This window comes from Hipposideros armiger, unplaced genomic scaffold (assembly GCF_001890085.2).
Source record: "Hipposideros armiger isolate ML-2016 unplaced genomic scaffold, ASM189008v1 scaffold_86, whole genome shotgun sequence".
NCBI lineage: Eukaryota > Metazoa > Chordata > Mammalia > Chiroptera > Hipposideridae > Hipposideros > Hipposideros armiger.
This window is the reverse complement of record NW_017731436.1, coordinates 481,755-502,481: the sequence shown is the minus strand read 5'-3', so window position 1 is coordinate 502,481 and position 20,727 is coordinate 481,755. Positions and strand designations below refer to the sequence as shown.

Genomic DNA, 20,727 nt, shown 5'->3' with positions numbered 1-20,727 from the left:
TAACAAATTACCCCAGAATTTAGGAGCTTAAAACAACAACCACTTATTATCTCATAGTTTCTGGGTCACTGAAGTCCTGTGCAGCTTAGCTGTGTCCCCTGGCTCAGGGTATCCTACAGGGCTGCAGTCAAGATAGATCTGTCACCTCAAGGCTTGACTGGGGAGGATCTGCTTCTGGGCTCACTCACGGCGCGCCTGTTGGCCAGAGCCCACCTCCATGAACCTTGCCACATGCTCTTCTCCACAGGGCAGTTCACAAGATGCCATCAGACTTCTAGCTGAGAGAGCCAGCAGGAGAGCAAGATAAAGCCAGGGAAGTTGCAGACTTCTTTGTTTTTTTACTTTTTTTTAAAATTAAAGTTTATTGGGGTGACAATTGTTAGTAAAGTTACATAAGTCTCAGGTATACAGTTCTGTAATGCATCATGTATGTATCACATTGTGTGTTCACCACCCAGAGTAAGTTCTGCTTCCATCATCATATACGTGATCCCTTTTACCATCATCTACCACCCCTCCCCCCTTACCCTCTGGTAACCGCTAAACTATGGTCTGTGACAATGAGTTTTTGTTTCTTCCATTTGTTGTTTTCAGTTTTATATACCACATATCAGTGAAATCATATGGTTCTCGACTTTTTCTGTCTGACTTATTTCGCATAATCTCAAGATAATAATTTCAAGATCCACTCATGTTGTCGCAAATGGCATTATTTCATTTTGTCTTATGGCAGAACAGTATTCCATTGTGTATATATACCACATCTTCTTTATCCAATCATCTATTGAGGGACACTTTGGGGTATCTACCCAAAAAATCTGAAACCATTTATTCGCAAAGATATATGTGCTCCTGTGTTCATTGCAGCTTTATTTGTGGTGGCCAAGACAAGCAGTCTTTTCTATAATCTAATTTTGGAAATCATACCCCTTCACTTTTGCCATTTTCTAGAAGCAAGTCTCTAAGGCCAGCCCCCACTCAAGGTGAGTCTGACTACCGGGAGGCAGGGATCATTGGAGCCATCCAATAGGCTACCTACCACACTGTGATATTGTGATTCACAATGATAAGTATATTTTCCCATGGTTCCTGGCTCACAGCTTCCAAACCCTTGGCATTTCCTAAGTGATGAGAGGAACAAAGGTGTCTTTTGTTAGTTAACGAGGTGACTTTTGGACTGCACCTAAGGATGGGGGCTGGTCACCAGGAGAACCAGCTATGTGATTAGAGGGTTGGAACTTTCAGTCCTACCCCTCTGACCTCTGGGGAGGGGAGAAGAGCTGGAGGCTGAACCAATCATGCGATGTAATGAGGCCTCCATAAAAACTCAAAGGGACAGAGTTTAGAGAACTTCCGGGTTGGTGAACGCGTGATACGGGGAGAGTTGTGTGCCTGCGGGGAGCAGGGGAGCTCCGTGCACTTTCCCCATACCTTGCCCTGTGCGTCTATCTATCTGTCTGTTCCTGAGTCATATCCTTTTATAATAAACTGGTGATCTTCTAAGTAAAATGTTCCCTGAGTTCTGTGAGCCACTCTAGCAAATTAATCGAACCCAAGGAAGAAAGGAATCATGTGAAGCTCTGATTTATAGCCAGCAGCTCAGAAGGACAGATAACAACCTGGATTTACAGCTGGTGTTTGAAACCCAAGGCGGGGGATGTTGGAACCTCCAATCTATAGCCAGTCAGTCAGAAGTGCAAGTAATAACCTGGACTTCTGATGGGCCTCTGAAGGGGAGTAGCTTTGTAACAGGGGTCGGCAAACTTTTCAGATGGAAGAGCCAATCCTGTCCCTCACAACAATTTAAAAATTATTTGAGAGCCATAAAACAAATGAAATCACCATTATGTGAGTAATGTCTTTTAAAAGTTTTATAAATGAAACTATGATAGTTTTATTTTCATTTTCAATTTTACTTCAGAGCCACATGTACATACCCAAAGACCCGCAAATGGCTTGCGAGCTGCAGTTTGCCGATCCCTGCTTTGTAAGATGGCCTTGACCTATAGAATCTGATGCTATCTCTGGCTAGAGATGTCAGAATTCAGTGGAAATGTAGGACACCCAGCTGACTGATGTTCAAGAATTGCTTGCTGGTGGTACGGAAACCCCCCCACACACACACACATAAACATACGTGTGCGCGCGCGCACACACACACACACACAGACGCTGGAGTTTGGTGATCAGGACACCAAAAGACACACGGAGTTTTTTCCATAGTGTTTCAATTAAAATGACTCTGGGCACCAGGAGACATGACAGTATTGCCCCTCCAGTGCCACTGCTGTTTGTTTAGTAGCTGTGTGGGAATGCCAGCTAAACCCACAGTTACTGGTTTCAAGCTGCCTCCCCTTCCCCACACTTCTCTCTTCCTCAGATTTTTCGGGAATTGGCTCACTTGCCCTCTCTTCCAATGTACCAATCATTTTTCTGCTTGAATCGCTCCCTGCGCTTTGAGGCTAAACTTCTTCCCAACCCCATGGCCTGTGACACACAGCTCTCATGGGCTTTATTTTCAATTAGGCCAACTGGACTAGACCAAATGAGAAACAACAGGGAAGCGTGGAAAATGACCAGAAATCTACACAAGCACAGACCAGCTCTCCTAGGAGGAAGGGAATAATTCTTAGGGAGTACCTAATATGTACTCAGAAGCTTTACTAAAGGTCTTCCAAATATTCACTCATCTCAAATCAGCACTACAACAGGGCTGCCATTATCTATAATTTACATTATAGCACTTTAATCCATGAGGATGCTAAGACTCAGCGAGAATAAGGAACTTTCTCAAGCCTTCAAAGCAAGGCACCAGATTTAAGGTTTGAAGCCAGTTGGTCTGATTCCAGTGCCTGAGGCCTTCCCACAACACCATGGGGCTTTTCATGGCAGCCCTGTGGACCCACCCCCAGATTCTGGTGTGGAAGGGAGTCAGGTTCTTAGCTGCCAGTCTACTCGGTCTTGTCAAGGTGAACTTCTCAGACTCCAGGAAAGGCTGGGGATGGCATGGCGCCCATCCTCAGTCTCTCCCGGAACCTTCTTCACACTCTCCCATTTGCCCTGGGCTATTTTTCTTCTTCACACAGGGGTTGTTTCAGCATCTGGGAGCCTTGCTCACTCTCGGGATCATGGATAAGGAAGGGGCCTCACTACTTGCCCTCTTATTTGCACCAGCCTCGAAGTGGTCCCCTATGTACTGATGTGTACATACCATGGTTGGCTGAGAAGGGTGGTTCCGCTCTTAAGACCTATGGGCAGAGCTGATAGCCACGTTATTTAGGAACTTCTGGAGCTGGGACCTGGAGGCCTCAATGCCGGGCAGACGTTAAGCTTTATTTGCTGGATCATGGAATGGTCCCCAGGGTATGGGGAGAGGGGCGAGGCCGCGAACGGTGGCTGGGGAACACTGAGGCACGTGGGGCAGCCTCTTTAGCAGCCAGCCCAGGAGCGTACCTCTGTGTAGGTGCATGGGTACATGCCTGCCCTCCCAAGAGTAGTAGTTCATAACACTTTTGGGAATCTATGGATCTTCTCTCCACAGATTGTAATGCCCATAACCTCCAGGGTAAGATGTGGCCTGCGGGAAGGCTTGGCCTCTTCTCCCATTGCCAGGAGCCCGCTGAAGCCTCAGCTGAGCCAATAGCTGGGCGACCGGAAAGTGGATTGCCATCCGCGGGGCAGGCTGCCTCCGTGTCCCCACTTCCTCCCAGACTCATGACTCCTCCTGTCTACTCTGGAGGAGAGGCTGAGTTCTCAGCTCATTTGAACAACAGCAGCGACTGATTTTCCTTGGCTCAGTTTACCCATTTTACTAGGGTCTGACCCAGAGGTCCTATTCAAGAATGCTCCTCATCAAAGAAGCGATTTTGCAAAGCTTGTTATATTTAGACAACACTGAAATCCTGCACAGTGCAGCAGACCTACTTTCCACTGGGGGAAGAAAAGGCGTCAAAAAGCCAAACTGATGGAAACTTCTGGTCGAAAAAGCCAAGAACTGTCCAGAAGAAGCACGACGAACATAAGATTTTGCTCCTGAGCCTGGAGATGCAGCTCGAGCATTGCAAAGCCATTTTCCCCCCCTTGTCCCTGCTTGGTGGACCTCTGCTTTTTGACATCATTTAGTGTCACAAGTGCTTAGGACAGGAAGTGATGTTTTTTGGCAGCCACGTAACAGCTCCCTCAGGCTGCTGTCTCTGCAAACGTAAAAGACCATCCTCAGAACTTGACCGTTCTTTCCGACTCACTAATCGCGTGTTTGGACGATGTGTAAGTATGGGACCAGCCCTAGATGAATGAGGACGGAGCCCGGGAGCCGCCTTTCTGACCTTTCCCCTCTCCAGCTCCCCAGGTCATCTCCCTGCTGTGCCATCCACTTGGCAAAATTCAGTGAGTTGGGGGTCATTTAATTTATTGTACCTTTCATGGCAGCAACATTGTCCAAAAATTCCAGGCATGATTTCCTTTGCCCGAATCCTTGTTGGTGATCTCTTATTAAATATGTTTTTTTTTTCCCCAGATGTCGCCCCACCATGTCCCTTAAGGTTGGTCCCGCGATTTCCCCCCAGAACTACGGAACATTATTTTACCTGTGGACCTTCTCTTTTTAAAATTTAACTAATGGTCATGTTTGCCACTGGGCAGCCCTTGGGAACCCTGTTCTATTTAAAAATGAACTGAAAAGATTTTTGTCTCAGAAGTGCGAGGCTTAAAAGAAAACCGAAGAGCCAATATGAAAGTGTAACCATGGAAAATATACTTGGAGAAGTGCAACTAGGTGAGGGGGGTAGTTAAGGCATTAATTGGTCAGCAGCACATGGTCTTTTTCAGTTTTTGTCCAGTGACTTCTAAGCGTTTCATAAAAAGCATATCATTGTACTTAGTAGTATCTAGTGAAAACACGCAGACTTCCTGGTGTTTGCTACCTGGCATCTTCCACCTGCATTCTTCTGGGGTTTCGTCTCACCTGCGTAACAGGAGTGGGTACTGGAGCAGTATATTCAGTCCCGTGCTGGCTTCTTGGAAGTGGGGGGGCTTGGGACTTGGTGCACCCCACCATCTTCTCACAGGAAGCAAGTTAGTTCTTGGGCATAACCTGGAATTTTAGGAAGCTTCTCTTTTTTCACAAATGGAAGATTTGCTTTAGCTTTATTCCTGTCAGAAGGCCCCCAATATTGAAGCAAATTAGGTGAAGGCTGCCTTTGGCGTTGATGCATTTCACAATGACAGGAGCAGTCGTCATCAGTGTCAAAGCTCGGTTAACAGGGACTCTGGAAACCCAAACACTGTTCTATGCAGACACCATGCAGCTTGTTATTGATCAAGTGGAATTAGGAAGCAGAGCCCAAGAGCAGTGTGCTTGACTTCGGAGCGCTAAGGTGTTGTTCCTGCATTAGTTTAACTCAAGCTCAGGGGGTGTCCTGAGTGGTTTGAGGTCCTGTGTGTCTCTGGAGGGGCAGAAACCGAAATATGGCCTGGGCCCCTTTCCTTGCGTCAGACGCATCGGTGGCTGTGGCTTTTCGTGGACAAGTGGCCATCTCCCACTGCTTTGCCCCATGATCGGGGCTTCCGCCCGTGCCCACAGCAGTCGGGATCCTGTGCTCAGCTGTCTTTCTGGCAGGTCCTCAAATCGTTTCCTTTCCTGCCCATCTGCTGAGTCCATCGCTGAGAGGTGCCATCACCCCCAGGACCCCTGAGCCTGTCTCCTCCCCGAAATGGGCAAGGCACCATCAGGCTAAATCAAGTTTGATTCCCCAGGCATTCTTAATTTCATATTATGACGGTAATTAAGATCATTATAAAAAGGTGAAAACAGATGTAACTTATATTCTATCAAGAAAATGTAGAGGGTGCCTATCAGCAATGCAGGCTTCACCGTGGAATAGGCGAGAGAATGTGTCACAGGCACACGGGCTTTGAAGACGGCCTCATCTGATTAGAATTATGGTTCTGAAATTTACTACCTGGGTGGCCTCAGTCAGATGAGTGAGCCTCTTAGGGCTTAGTTTCTGCATCTGTAAATAGACTCAATAATACCAGGGTCATAGACTTTTTTGTAGAGAATACATGAGATATTATATGTGAAACTGCGTGAGATGAAGGTACTTAATAAAAAATGTAAAGTGTCATCTTCTCCCTGCCATCTCCCTGTCTAGCTGCCTGTTACTTTAAAAACTGTGTGACCACATCTATGTGTCTGGCAAGGGTGGACCTCCCCTCTGTGTCTGTCCCTTTGACCTGGCCTTCTAATGGGCTGGATAATTACATGGTAGGAGCCCTCCCCACCATCGGGAAAGAGGAACACCTTCAAGCATTTTTTAGCTCAAGGGCACGTTACAAAGCAGAATAGCCAATACCATGAGCAGTGTTTTTGGTGGAGAAAAATGAATCATCTGTTCATCAGCACTGAGCGCTGTCCCTTTAGAGAAGGGAAAAATAAATCAGCGGCCGCCATCAGCAACCCAGTATCCAGAGACTCTTGGTGAAGTTAATTTTGTTCACTTTTCTACCAAATATGTGCTCCTGAAGCCGTTTTCCCCCAGTGGCCCCCAGCTTGGTGTCAGAGTGTTCCTGGGCTTGTTTATCGGCCTACCTTGTTTTATTTTAATTTCTCTCCTTTTGGGAAATAGAACTTTTTTTTCTTAAATACATGTGTAGCCTTTTTCTTCTCTAGTCAAAAGCATCATATTTCCATTTTGCATAAGTATCATGTACTATTTTTCAAATTATGGCGCCTCTACTATTGAACACTGCATTGTTTTATGAGTTTATGCCTGAAATAGCCTTGCTGTCTGAACTCACATGCGTCTCTGTCTAAACAGTTGGCCTTTTTAACCTGTATTTATCCTCTGTTGTCAACTCTAAGAAGTTTATGATGATGGGTGTGTTGAAAACCAAATCTTCAATTCTTCTTCAATCTTAGGGAAATAACATAAAGGAAAATGTACTCAGTCATTTTTCTTCCTTTGCAAAAGGAAGAAGGTGGCTCTCTTTCTCCCCCAGGAATAGGAGGAAATTAACCACGGCGCTCGGGTGAGGAGCGCTGTCGTGGAATAGGAGAGAGCGGTCAGCACAAGGAGGGAGCACGCTGAAATGGGTGTCTGCTCATCTCCCTACACGGCTTCTTTCATTCTTTCCACTGTGGGACGATTTTTGCTATAAATCATCTTGCAGTCACTGCGGTCCACGGCGTGGACCCAGAGGTCTCAGGTGTGCTCTGACAATCCTGTTAGATTCAATTCAGCAAGAATCTGTTAAGCGCCAACTCTGCAGCAGGAAGTGTCGGGGGCACTGGAGATACAGCAGTCATTAACCAACCTGCAAAGACCCCTCCTGGACAGTGGAGTGCTGTCCAGGTAGGTCCGATGAGGATGCACGTTGTCGCTTGTCAGTCAACCATGGAAGGCCCAGAGACACTACAGTGAGGGGTTTTGTGGCTCTGTGTCCTGGTGACGCGTTTCCTCTTAGCTTGTGTAACTACTGCTTAGCCGTTAAGAGCCCATCCAGGGAGCCTTCTTGGACCCCAGCCAGACCCACTGAGCTGGTCCCCTTCGTGTTCCCTTAGTGCACTTTCTGCATCTCTGTCACCAAGCTTGCTGTTTTGTTTGTAGATAACTGATTGGGGCCTGTCTCTGCTACTGGAATGTGTGCTGCTGAGAACAAGGATCTTGTCTTGATCTTGTATTCCCCGGCATTGGGCCTAGTGTGTTGGCAGGTAGTGTGTGCTCCAAAGAAGTGTGTACAGTGACGGAGCGAGGAATGAGTGATGCTCAGTGATATTGGATATCCACAGCATCCACAGTACTTGCTCTCTCTCTCGGTAGAAACCTCCCAAAACTCACACAGAGGCCGAAAGTTTTTGAATTAGTGCTTCTTCAGAACACCCAAGACCACTTTTCCATAGCAGTAACTTCTGGACGCTGGTAGGAAAGGACTGTGCCCAGTGTGACCATCGGGAGGCAGGAGGCCCACTCCAGGGGAGGCCTCAGTAATGGGTGAAGCTAGGTTCGCGGCTTGAACAAACACGGGAGAGCCCACTGAGGTCTTGGGAATGACAGCTAGCTGCTGGGTGGAGAAAACAGGCAATAATGGCACTAATTCCATGCTGAGCAAGACCAGCAGCACCGCACCCGAGGGTGTCCCTGGGCCATGTCCGAGCAGAGCCTGAGGTCCCTGGTACCTGGGGCAGGACGAGACAGCTCACTGACATCCACTGTGCGGTCTAACACAAGGCAGGGAGGGCATTTCCACCCCAAAAGCGTTTTCTTGACGATCTAATGATTAAACTAATTCGTATTGGTTGAAAATGTCTCTGTGTTAAATAATCCGTTCCCCAGGATGCTCATAGCTGACGTTGAACATCTGGGCTCAGCTCCATGAGCATCGCCAGGGTTCGGCAGGTTGCATTCGTGTGGCTTTTCATGCCTCGTTCCCGGAGGCCTCCTTTCCCATCCTGCCATCCTTGGACCCAACCCCAACCCAAGGAAAGAAAAAGGGAAGCTGCCAGGAGTCTGAGACTCCGGATAGCCAGAGGGTTTACCGGGAAGTGGAGGGCTGTGCCAGGGAGGCGGCGCATGGCCCTCCCTGCACTGCAGGCCGCTTCCTCAGCTGTCTCCTTAGGTCGTGTTCTGCTTTTTTCACCGTGGCATAGGACTGCCAGAGTATAGTTGTCTCTGCCTTTAATGTATAAATGTCCAGCTTCAGATGGGAACCCACAAGAGCGGCAGAAGAAGAACATCCTCCAGTCGAATTCCTGTAAGAAACTGTACAGACGAGAGTTGAGATGGGAGATAACTTGGGTTTTTCATTCTTAAATATATGAAACTCCGTACCCTGATGCATGCTGGTCTAATTAGAGCATATGAGGCAACCCACAGAAATCAGGGGCTTAGCCCTGAGGTTTTGATCTAATGTGGAATATGTGTTATTATCAAGCCTCTTCTCTACTGATGTTGATTTTGAAAAAGTACAGGCAGGTGTTAATATTTTGGCAATCCCCCCTTTTTCAGTTTAAAATTTTTATGCATTTAAATTTTTTTTTTTTAAGATTTTTTATTGGGGAATTGGGGGGATGGGAACAGTGCTGGGGAATTGGGGGAAGCGGAACAGACAAGTTGCTGTCGTTGTTTGTTCTTCAGTCTAGTTGTGGAGGACGTTGCTTCACTGGCCCAAGTTGGCACCATCATTGTGCTCTTTCCGGGCGAGGCACATCAGTTGCCGGCTTCTGGACGGCCGTATGCATTTATTTTTAATCGCATGTTTTTCCACTGCAAAAATTCATCATATTTAGCTAAGGAAACTTGGAAACCACCAAAAAGCACACAAATCACCATCATAATGAGGTAGCATTTTAGGGCATACCCTTCTAGTTCTGAGTATATATGTGCTTTTGAAACAAACGTGGGATTATCTCGATTCTCCTTTGTATTCTGTGCTTTTTAGTTCATTCAACAAATATTTGTGGGAGGCTGACTATGTGTTGGACCCAACTCTGGGCACTGGGGTTACATCTGTGAACAGTAGACAAAATTCCTCATTGCTTTGAACTTTTTTTCCTAGCGGGAGAGTCAAACAGTGAAGAAGCGAGCATGTCCACTATGCCAAGCAGGGGTGAGTGATAGGAGGGAAAAGAAAGCCCGTGAGGGGACCTGGAGTGCAGGGGTGCTGGTGGCAGGAGGGCTGCAGTTACTAGTGTGGTCAGAGAAGGCTGTCCTGGGAAAGTGGCATTTGAGGAAAGACTTGGTGGAGGTGGAGGAGCTTTGTGGCTCTCTGCACGACAGACGATCCGGGCAGAAGGCATGGCACACGCGAAAGCCCCGAGGAGAGAGGCATGACTGGCATGTTCCAAGAACCGCAGAGTGGGCAAGACGGTGGAGCAGACGATGAGGTCAGAAGGAAACGGGACACGTCACGTGGTGGCCTCCACGAGGATGTGGGCTTCAGCTTTGAGCAGAGGAGTGACGTGATGGGACAAACTTTCACAGCGTGTGTTGGGATAGACTGGGGACAGGAGCCAGAAGTAGGAGAGGGGTCAGATGCCCCAGCTTTGGATGGCACTAGGTCGACACTGTGTGGAAAGTCCTCAGACCTGGACACCTGAGTCCAAAAGCGGTTCAGAAGAGTCAGACTCTTAAGTGTGAAGATGCTTTAGGAATCCTTTGGCCAGTTTATTTCACTCACATTTTTCAAATATCTGCATGACAGTGATAGATGATTTTAAAATTGGTTTCTAAGTAAGTCTAAAAATAGCTCTTTTAATAAGTATAAAAAAAGAGTCCAAGTGATTAGAGAATATTGTCTTATTTGGCATATTTTTCCTTAATGGTACATCTTAAAATTTTGGTACCTTGGATTTGATGAAATACAGAATTATGAATATAACTAAAGGCCTGCTAAGACTTTCCTGTACGGAGTTGCCCAAATGTGAGTAGACACCCATTCTAATGCAAGACAGGGTCGGAGGCAACCACCCCCGGAATTCTAAGGGTTAGGGCCAGAGTCTCTTGTCTGGACGAAGGCCTCCCCCAGCACACACTCCCAGCATGCCCTGAGGCGGGGAACTTTCCACAGGGACCTCTCTTGTTCTGCGTTTCTTATGGGTTCAGCCACAAAAGCAAGATGATGGTAACTGTGGCCAGATAGTTCAGTGGTCATACACCATCTGAAAATTACACAATCATTTGGTCAAGACATGAATGGAAAATCTGCGCTGTATGGTTGTCATGTCTAAGTAATCACGTCAGGTCATTAAAAAGCCAGTTTTAGTGCAGAGAAATGCTGGTTTTCCTCAGGTGGTTCACACACGAGCCAGAAGCCTTTGGCTCCCTGGAATTTTAAATCAAACTCAGAATCACTTAGAAAAACCTTTGAAACGTCACAATTTCCCCTAACAAGCCCTTGCACATTCTCAATAGTGGATGGGTTTATTGAGCTGTTTACGCGCTGAGATTTGAAGGCTGTATTTTTAAACGACAGATTCCCAGGTGTCTATAAGTATGTGTCTATCACTGGACCTACCCGGTGGTCTGGGGCCTGCAAGTTAACAATAAGACACCGACTTTGTCACATGAAAGGAGCTCTACAGGCTGCAGGCGAGACTGTGCTGTGTTTGGAGACATCCCTGTTGCAGGCACCTAGCTGGGTCCCTGCAGGGAGAAGCCAGACTCTTAGGACTGTCCCCGCCTCGGTAGGGTGGGCTTCTGCCTTCTCTTAGTGAGCCTCAGATGAGAAAGGAGACAGAGACAGGTATAAAAATGAGCCTGGGCAGCTTTTGATGACATGGTGAGTTATCCTTCTAGTCTACAGATTTATACTGGGGTTCTACTCACCCATCCGTTCTCTCTGGGCTTGAGTTTTTTCTCCCACTTTCCTCTTGTTATATTTTTCCTCTTGGGTCCCTAGGTCTATTTATTTCAATTCCCTCTTTCCATATAATATTGATAGATTCATCATTACATGCAATTAGTAAGAAGGGACTTTGCAAATGCTGGGGGAATGGCCCTCTTGAGAGTTTTATGAAATTATCTATTTGTTTTTTTCCCCCGTTCTAGAGTTGTGAGTGGTTGTTTGTCTCCGAGTAATGTGCTTATCTTTCCCCTGTGATGGTACATTTCAAAGTATGTGATTAAGGAACAAATCATAAAACTAATGGTGTTTACGTCCCTGCCTATAAATGAAAAATACATTTATTTTATAGTGACTCATATGAAAATGACAAAGATCATTCTTGTGGCAACTCTTACAACCTCCATTCTTCACAAAGCTACCCTGTTATTATTTCAGACATGTGAGTCATTGGCTCCGATTATTTCATTTTATGGTCATTTGCCTTAACTATTTATTATGGACATGCACTGCAACCAAAACTCTGAAATTTGAAATAATAAGTTAACTCGGTGATTCCTGAAACATAGAACTCCTCTTAGACTGCAGCATCAATGAAGCAAGGCCTCTTACCCTTCCTATATAAACTTGAATTGCGTGCCTCATTTTGATGTATAAAGAATAGTATTCTCGTGCTTATGTTTCAGGACAGAACAGAATGTACGGGATGGAACAAAAATATCAAACATAGGCCATGTTGTAGTTATGGGTCATGAGCTAGAATTAACTGGATTTTTTTCCTGTGTGCATCCATTTGCAGGCAAAGTATTAACAGATGACTCAAATTGTTTTGATATGGAAAAGGAAGGGTTCTTCACTTTTTGTTCCAAAGGCCACTTGGTTTTAATGTCTCTGCTACATCTTGTTAATATTGTTTTGTTTTTGTTTTTAAAAATAAAGCTAATCTTCCCCCCAAAGAATGTCCTGTGGAAAAACAGAGACCTAGCTACCCAATAATGAAATCCAGGTTTCCTATCTGAAATGTTTAAGAAATTAATTTAGTCCCAGGAATTTTTGTCAAAGGAATCGGTTTTATGTCAAATTACAACATGTGAGCCAGTCAGTGTCTAAAAATGAATGCACAATTCATGACAGTCTTGGTTCTGGGGCGTCAGTATCTGTTTGATGGTAAACTAATTTTGTCATAATTAATGGCAAAACACACTAATTGCATGGTCTCAGATAATATAGCACCCAGAAAACAGTTCTACCCTTCATGTGTAAAAATCAAAACACAAATAATTACTTTTACTAAAGGTTTGAGAAGATTGCTATTAGAACTGAAAATTCTCCTTCTCCTCTTTGGAAGTGCTACATTTTCTACCTATTACCTGGAAGAACCTTTCTTGACCACTAATGTACAGTGAGTTAACAGTTTGCGATAGGCAATCAGTCATCATATCGAAAGTCCAACAGCTCACGCCGATGTGTGTGAAACGTTGTAAAGTCTTCATCAAGTTAGCATTTGTTTTGTCTGGTGCTGAAATAGTTCATTTCTTTTCTGTTACAAAAATGCATGCTTTCAGATTCTTATTTCTTTCCTCCTGTCACTTTCCCATCGAGCTTCATGAAGACTCAGACCCGCCAAGCCTGTTTTCCACATGGCCCTGGGCTGTATTTAGGTCACGATGCTTCAGACAGAAAGAGGACTCCATTTGGTGTTTACAGCTTTGGCAGCTGCATCATCATCTTGTATCAAATCCAGACCCTCCGGGGAAGGAGTCTTCCTCATCACAGATGGCACTCGGAATTGGAGATCCCAGCCGCAGTTGCTCAGAAATGTGAAGGAGCCATTTTCAAGTTGTCTGAACTCGGGCTAAGAATTTTTTCTTTTTTTGCTTCTCGAGGAGAGCTATGAAGCCCTGCCGGTTGCTGTGCCTTGGCTGAGATTTGACCCTAGTCTGGCCTCCTTCCAGGGGTCTCGTGATCTGTCGCGGGCAGGGTCTGCTTACTGCCTTGTCTTTACCAGAAGGACTGTGGATGCTCTGCTTTTTCTGAGCAACAGCCCTGTGAAGCACTGATCTCATAGTGTGCTTAGGGGGCGCAAATTCTGCTGCTTTTATAAAGAGTGTTGTTTAAAATTTCAAAGAGATACTAATGTGGTTCTTTGTCACACACAGGCTGGTAGGACACGGGACCATCACAAAGCACCTCGTATTGTACAAAGTGGTACCAACATAAGGCGTTTCATCTGCTAGAACTTTAGAGCATGGAGGGGCTCCAGATTCTAGTCAATGCTTATGGAACGTGTTTGCATTGTACAGGCAACTCCGTGAACTAAGGAGAACCCACTCCTCGGAGCTGGGGAAGCCTCCTTAGGGCACGTCCTTAGCACCTGTGGAGAGGAAGTCACAGGAACTAGCAAGCTTAGAAGACAGAGAAGCAAGTTTTAGACACAAGGTCCATTATTGAGGGTGTGGCTGATTTTACTTTCCTGCTCTTTTCTGTGTTAGAGTAAAATTCAGAGTAAAATGGGTCCCATTCATGCAGTTACTCAACAAGTATTCCTCGCAGACCTCCCATGTATGACGCATCGTGCTAGGTGCTGTGAAGGGCACAAAGATAGACAGTGCCCAGTCTCACCCTGCAGGACTCCAATCCAGTGGGTTCCTGAGGCATGTCCACAAACAGCCGTAAGTACCACAGGGAGGAGCAAACAAAAATGTTACGGAGGTTCAGAGAAAGAAGCCATCACTTCTGCTTGGGGGTGAGCCAAAAATAACTTTCCACGCAGTCTCGATAGAAACTTGAAACCTGGGAAGGCTTTAACGAGCTGAGATGGGGCATGGGGGCTTTACAGTTGCAAGGTCTGGATGAGTAGGGGCCTGTTTGGGAAGGCTGAGAGGTCAAGGTAGCGGTCTTCTTATTTGTGAAAAGAGGAGCGTGATGGAGGATGAGAAGGAGAGACCTGAGACCAGGACATGCAATGGCATATGAATGCCAGACAAGGAGCTTGAACTTAATTTGGCAGGAAAAGGGGAGTCCTGGAAGACTTGAGCAGAGACGTGTGTCATAGAGCCGGCAGCATTGTTAGGGCAGATTGAAAGGGAGCCTGTGGCAGGCAGAGGGCTGAGGTGGCTGTTCCAGCTGTCCCCCAGGTGACAGAAGCCCAGAGCCAAGGAATTCAGTGCAGTCCTCCGTGAGGTTCGTGAGAGGACGGGAATGGGGGTGGGGGGGCAATGTGAGATGGATGGATGGGACCTGGGCAGGAGGAAGGCTGCCTGCTCTCTATATAAGAAGAGAGAAGGGCAGTGGTGTCCACGGGGCAGTGCACTTGGGTTCCCATGGGGGTTCTGAAGAACTCACAGACTCAGGAGGGCCAGATTTAAACATCTGGTAGACCCAGAGAGCGCAAAGCCACCTGGGACACAGCTATTCAGACTGGCACCTTCCAGTCCCCCTGCCTACCTTCCAGCCGTGGAAGGCCAGAAACTGTACTTGGCCAGCTGGGAAAGTGGACCAGGTTACAAATTGAGTCAGAAACTTGCACTATTAACTGGGATTGTTACACTTTTAGTTACCTAAATGAGACTGTTCACTACTTAAAGTGACTAAAGGACTTCCTGTTACCTTCATCGCATGACCAGGAAAGTCCTGGGACCCGCCTGAGTTTTCACGCAGTGGCCGGAGCAGGAGCAGGTTAAAAAGGGAGACCGAAAAAGTTATATTTCAGATTCATGCGTGATTCTTCCATGTTGGATAACCAGTCACACAGTTAGAAGAAACCCTGGCAGGTAGTAGGCGTTCACTTTTGAACTAGACGCTTCCTCTTCCTCTTTTCCTGGACAGGTCTGAAAAAATTAATAATAGACACTCAAGTGCAAATAACTTAAACCACATTGTATTGTCTCTGTGATCTTGTTTCTTATTGTCAGGACTAGTAGATCTCCACTGCAGAAAAATATTACCTTTATAAATCAAGGAGTATACACTAAGTGCTGTTTGCCAGATTATGGCGTCTCCAGTTTCTTAAACGTTTGTTTATTTAACTTGAAGCTTTTCAGTACCTAAAATCATAAAATTAAATTTTTTAGAAAATCTGAAAGCCCACTAAATTATGTTACAATTTGCCTGAGCACACCTGAGGAAAAGCAATGACGCTTTCTTATACAGAGCAAAATCAGTTGGATTTAAAACATCCTTTTCATAATTTAATGAATACTTTCACAAAGGGCATTTCTTTAGGTTAGACACTCTTACGTTCCCTTTTTCCACAAGTTCTTTATATCTTCTTGCTCTCTTTGCCAAATTCACTTTCCTATGAGAATCTCTCAGGATGTTAAAAAGGTTCTAAGTGCCTGGGAGTTTGGTTGGGGTCACACTGATGCAGAAATGACAACCGTTTTTTATGGTCTCCCATGAATCCTGCAAAGAGAAGTCACAACTGGTAGTTCAGCTGAAGTGTGACATGATATTGTTTTTTTGTTGTTGTTTGTCTTGTTCAGTTTCTGCAGAGATGAGAAAGATGAAAAAGATGTTAGAAATGTCATATATTTTTGTCTCTTTAAATCAGATGATTCTTTTGGAGACCAGCTGCCTGTCAGGAAATCCCACCTACTCATGGTTGGGGTCACTTCTCCACCTTCTTAAAGTTGTTGGGAAGTCTCTGGGTTTCCACAGAGCAGGGAATTCAGAAAGGCCTTGGTCTTGAGTTCACAGTGACCACAAGTCCATGTCACATGCCTCTTGAAGACCCAGTGCTCTTTAGCTTGCTTCCGGCCTCAGCAAAGGTGGTCATGGCCCATGGTCCTCTAGGCCTGGACTGTTGCCAATGTCCCCTTGGCAGCCCATAAGGGACCTTATCACCTCCCATGCAAGCACTGTGCAGGAACAGGGTGCCGGTCTAATCGTTTCTTCTCCAGCTCTCTCTCTTTGTTTTGTCTTCAGTATCTGGAAAAGTATCACCTGATGAGGTGGCACTTTGCACTCTAGATGTTATAATTCTGTGATTCCATGTTGTGTTCCTCGACGCCCATGATGTTACAGAGTGTAATAACAATAAACTGACCACAGTCACTGCAGAATCCATCCTTCACTTAGCTCCAAGCGTTGAACTAATTTCCACTCTGCCTGTTGCCGCCTCTGTGGAGTCATGGGAGTGCCAGTGGGTCAGTGTGTGGTGCCTCAAGCTGCCCTGGCTCCTGGGTCCCCAGAGCCCGGCTGGCATAGACGTTAGTCTGTCCCAAGGGTGCCTCTCCCTGACTCACAATCTCATCTGCATGTCAGCTCATGGGAATAAGGACAGTGAAGAGGTTTCATGGCATGAGTTGGGCCATGTTCGTCAATGGTAGCTCAGATGCCTCCTGGAAGAGCAGGAGACTGTTATATTCCAGCTGAACAAATCTCTTTCATCTTCTTGAGAAACTGCTAGTTCATTTCCATAGCTCATTAACCTCTTTTGGATAGATTAGCTCTGAAATATTGACAAATGGTTTCTTGGGTTTTGAGGGTGGATTTGTGGTTCTCAGCATTTTGTGCCCTAAGTTGTTTGACCGAGAGAGGAATGGCTGGCTCTGACGAAGACAGTTCTAAGTTGGTATCTTTTTATATTATGCAATTCCAAGGAAGGCTAAGAAGATTACATAGATTCATGAGCTGTGTCTACAGTGCAAAGACTACAAGCTCTGTACACCTTAATTGATTGTACAAGCAGGCTTGTTTTCATTCTTTTGCCTTTCCCAGGTAGCACTGTGGGAGCAGAGAGCCTGGGTTGTGACTGGGAAGGGAGGCTTAAATTGTCCACAAGAGAGAATTGTAGACCACCCCAAATGTAAATGAATGGATGAATTCATCATAGCATGGATGAATCTTTAATGGAAATCAATTTTGCTTCTCTAAAGAAGCCATTGGCTTCTTAGAAAACATGGGCCGTTGACTATTGATGACTGACATTGTCTTTCCTTTCTTTTTCCCCTCCCCTCCTACCTTCCCCACCTGCTGGCAGCTGCCCGTATCTAGCAGTGAAAATCACCCCTGCCATCCCCGTGGTTGGTGGCATCTTGTTCTTCTTTGTGATGGGGACCCTGCTTCGCACCAGCTTCAGTGACCCTGGAGTCCTTCCTCGAGCCACGCCTGATGAAGCCGCCGACCTGGAAAGGCAAATAGGTAACGCTAAAGATCTGCCCCTGGCCTCAGGTCCCTTCCCACCTGTGCCCAGCCAGTGCGGGAGGACAGGCTGAGGTGCCCGTGCAGAGGGGCAGGGCGCTGGACGGTGACGAGGAACCGGGGCCGAGTCCCCGAAGTCTTCATTCCCTCGGCCGGCAGGATGACCTGAGTAGGAGGTGGGATGTAAAGTGGTCAGAGGTAAGGCCGAGGGACTGGTGCACTAGAGGCGGGCTGGTGGTGCCATCAACCAAGGCCCTGCCACTAGCTCTGTTTCCGGATGTTTCCAGGAAACCCAAGGTTCCAAGTCCACTCTGAGAAGGAGGCTCCGTCATGAAGGCTCTGTGGGTGTCGGGGGCTGCTCTCTCTTCCCGTTTATAATCATGGTAGCCTCACTCTGTCCCATAACATAAACCTGGAAAGGTTATATCTTAGACCGCTGTCTTATTTATTCAGCCTAGGACCCAGAATGTCCTTTATCGTGGCGTAAAGAAGATATATATTTGTGATATATATTGAATTGAATAGCTTTATTTTTCCTTAGATATTGAAATCCTAGGATTAAAAGCTTACCGCAATCTATTTTATTAAGATATTAAAACAAATCCTGATTCCACACAAAACGAACTTTTAAAGTCCTGTTTTCTAATGAAAACAAGAGCTTTTTCTTGCTCTTAGAAGTTTGCATTTGTGAATGTGTAGCTTTGCTGTGTTGTGGTGCATTGATAATGTCACAGGAGTGGCAGCGGGGCTGTGATGACTTGTGTGAATTTAAGGTTTAGGCATGAGAAGTCATTTAACAGAGACAGTTCTCTCCATGTTCCTCCGACTCTCTGGGCTGCCCTTCCCAGCCTGGCTCAGCTGAAAGAACCACCTTTCCACAGTATACGAGGAAACAAGTGTGGGTCTTGCTAGAGAGACCGTCTGGTCTACCATCGCCAAATGCTGAAGCACAGCTAGCTGTGTTCTCCTCTGAGCATCTGCCTCCATCCTTTGTCGCTGGCTCATGGGAAAGGACCAGTAAAGGAATTGACACGGGGCATGTATGGTGGATAGTCGGCTGGGCAGCAGCCTTCTTGTGTCCTGAGGTAGGGAAGAAGGAGAAGGGAGATCAGCAGTGGGGAGACAATCTCTTTCTTAGTCATTGCATTCTGGGATTTCAAGACAGGGCATTAGTTCATAATGTAAAGCCTTACATTTATAGCACATTAATAATTTATAAAGGCTATCATTGAACTCCATCACTTCCAAACAAGTTTGTGAGGAAGACTTGATTATTTCATGCATTTTACAAATAAGGAAACTAAGCCCCAAAAAGGTTAAATGAGAGAAAGTGGCAGAGCCAGAGCCTCGAACTCAGGTCTCCTGGGTTTCAGCCCTTGTTCCTTCCAGGTTGTCATGTCAGAGGGGAGACAGGGAGGTCAGGTCCAGTTTCCTTCAAGGAACAGAACTGGGCCTCTAGAAACCACGTAGTCTATGCCCATATCACATTAGCACGTAGCTTGAAAACCCTCTGCGTGAGGAGTACGCACGGAGCCCCGCTCCCCACACTGGTCCTTAGGCGTTTTCCTGCTGTCACCCTGTTTTCTGTCCCCATCTGCCAGTTAGTGCGAGGAGCATCTGCCACATCAGCAAGAGTAGGAACCGGTTTTCTGCCCTTCTTACAAGCATGATGAAGTGTACCATTGGAGTTTCTACTGTAAATGCAGATTCTGTGAGGCACCATTTCCATTCATCCTTATTAATATTGAGGAAGTTGAACAAATCAGTAAAGTGTAATTTTTTTGTTTTTTTGCTTAAAGTCGATAACCTCAGAGTAGTATTTTTCAACATAAGTATTTTTCTAAAACCAGCTCTGCCCCCGTGCCCCCCAGAGACATAGCTTCTGTGAGAGAACTAGATGGGATAAAGGATGAAACCAAATTTCCTGTGGAGGAGAGAAGAGGAGCTTTAGAGACAGGACTTTGGTTTGGCAGAAATGACTCACTCAACACATCCTCTCCCCAAAAGGTAATGACAAAACTAGACAAAATAGCCAGAAACAGTTATTTCATGGTTATGGAATTTGACTGTATTGGGGAGCAGTTAATTGATGAAAAACTATTGAACATCAGGTAAGAATAATGGGTGTCTGTGGCACTCTCACCTGAGGCTGTTCCAACCCCCACCCTGAATCCTAAAGGGAAGGAAACTCTACCTGGACAGGAAAAGCCCTGAAGACCAGCAGCCTCCCTGTCTGAGGGGCTGACCTGATTTGGAGTGGAGTATAGAAAAAAACATTAACTGGAACTGCCATCTCAAGGAACTAGAGAAAGAAGAACAAACTAAACAAAGCCAGCAGTAGTAAGGCGGTATTAAAGATAAGAGTGGAAATCAGTGAAATAGAATACAGAAAACAACAGAAAGTCAGTGAGACCAAAAGTTAATTCTTTGAGAAGATCAACACACAATCAACAAACCTTTAACCAAAAGGGAGGAGATATACAAATTACCAAAATCAGGAATGAAAGCAGGGGTATCACCATTGACCCTACAGAAATTTTAGAAAGGAATTTAACTTTATGGCACAAATTAGATAACTTAAGATGAATGAACAAATTCTTAGAAAGCTAAAATACAAAAAAAAAAAGAAGAAATAGAAAACCTGAAGAAACCCGTAACAAGTAATTTGTTGCCCATATGTAAAAAGATGAATTCAAAAGTTAATTCAAAATGGATCAGAGACCTAAATATAAGAGCTAAAATTATCAAAGTGCTGAAGAAAACATAGGAGAAAATTTTTATGACCTTGAGCTAGGCAAAGCGTTCTTAGATATGACACATAAAGCATAATCTGTATGAGAAAAAAAAATGGTTAATTTAAAACTTTGGTCCTTCAAAACACACCGTTAAGGAAATGAAAATCAATGGGCCGGCCGAGTGGCGCGTTGGTTAAGAGCTGGCTTAGGACGCCAGCTCTGAGCAGCAGGGCCCCAGTTCATATCCCACATGAAGGCCAGTGACTCTGCGCCCTCTACAGCGAAGATGGTGAACAACAGCTTGACCTGGAGCTGGGCTGCCATGAGTCGCCAGCGACAGTGTAGGCTGCAGCCCCTGCTGCAGTGGGCTGCCATAAGTTACCGTGAGTGGCCGGCAGCCAGCATGAGTGGCCAGCAACTGGCATGAGCGACCGTCCAGTGGCCGCGACTGATCTGCCTCACCCGGGAAGAGCACAATGATAATACCAACATGGGCCAGTGAAGCGAC

General features: G+C 45.8%; 1 protein-coding gene across 3 annotated transcripts in view; it reads left to right on the top strand.

Moving 5' to 3' along the window:
- ZDHHC14 (zDHHC palmitoyltransferase 14) overlaps positions 1 to 20,727 on the top strand; it is a 277,548-nt gene that overhangs the window by 145,150 nt on the left and 111,671 nt on the right. For all 3 annotated transcript variants that reach the window (XM_019644170.1, XM_019644169.1, XM_019644168.1), the window contains exon 2: positions 17,324 to 17,484. In XM_019644170.1, coding sequence (XP_019499715.1) covers positions 17,324 to 17,484 — 161 coding nt within the window. The remainder of the gene's footprint in view (positions 1 to 17,323; positions 17,485 to 20,727) is intronic.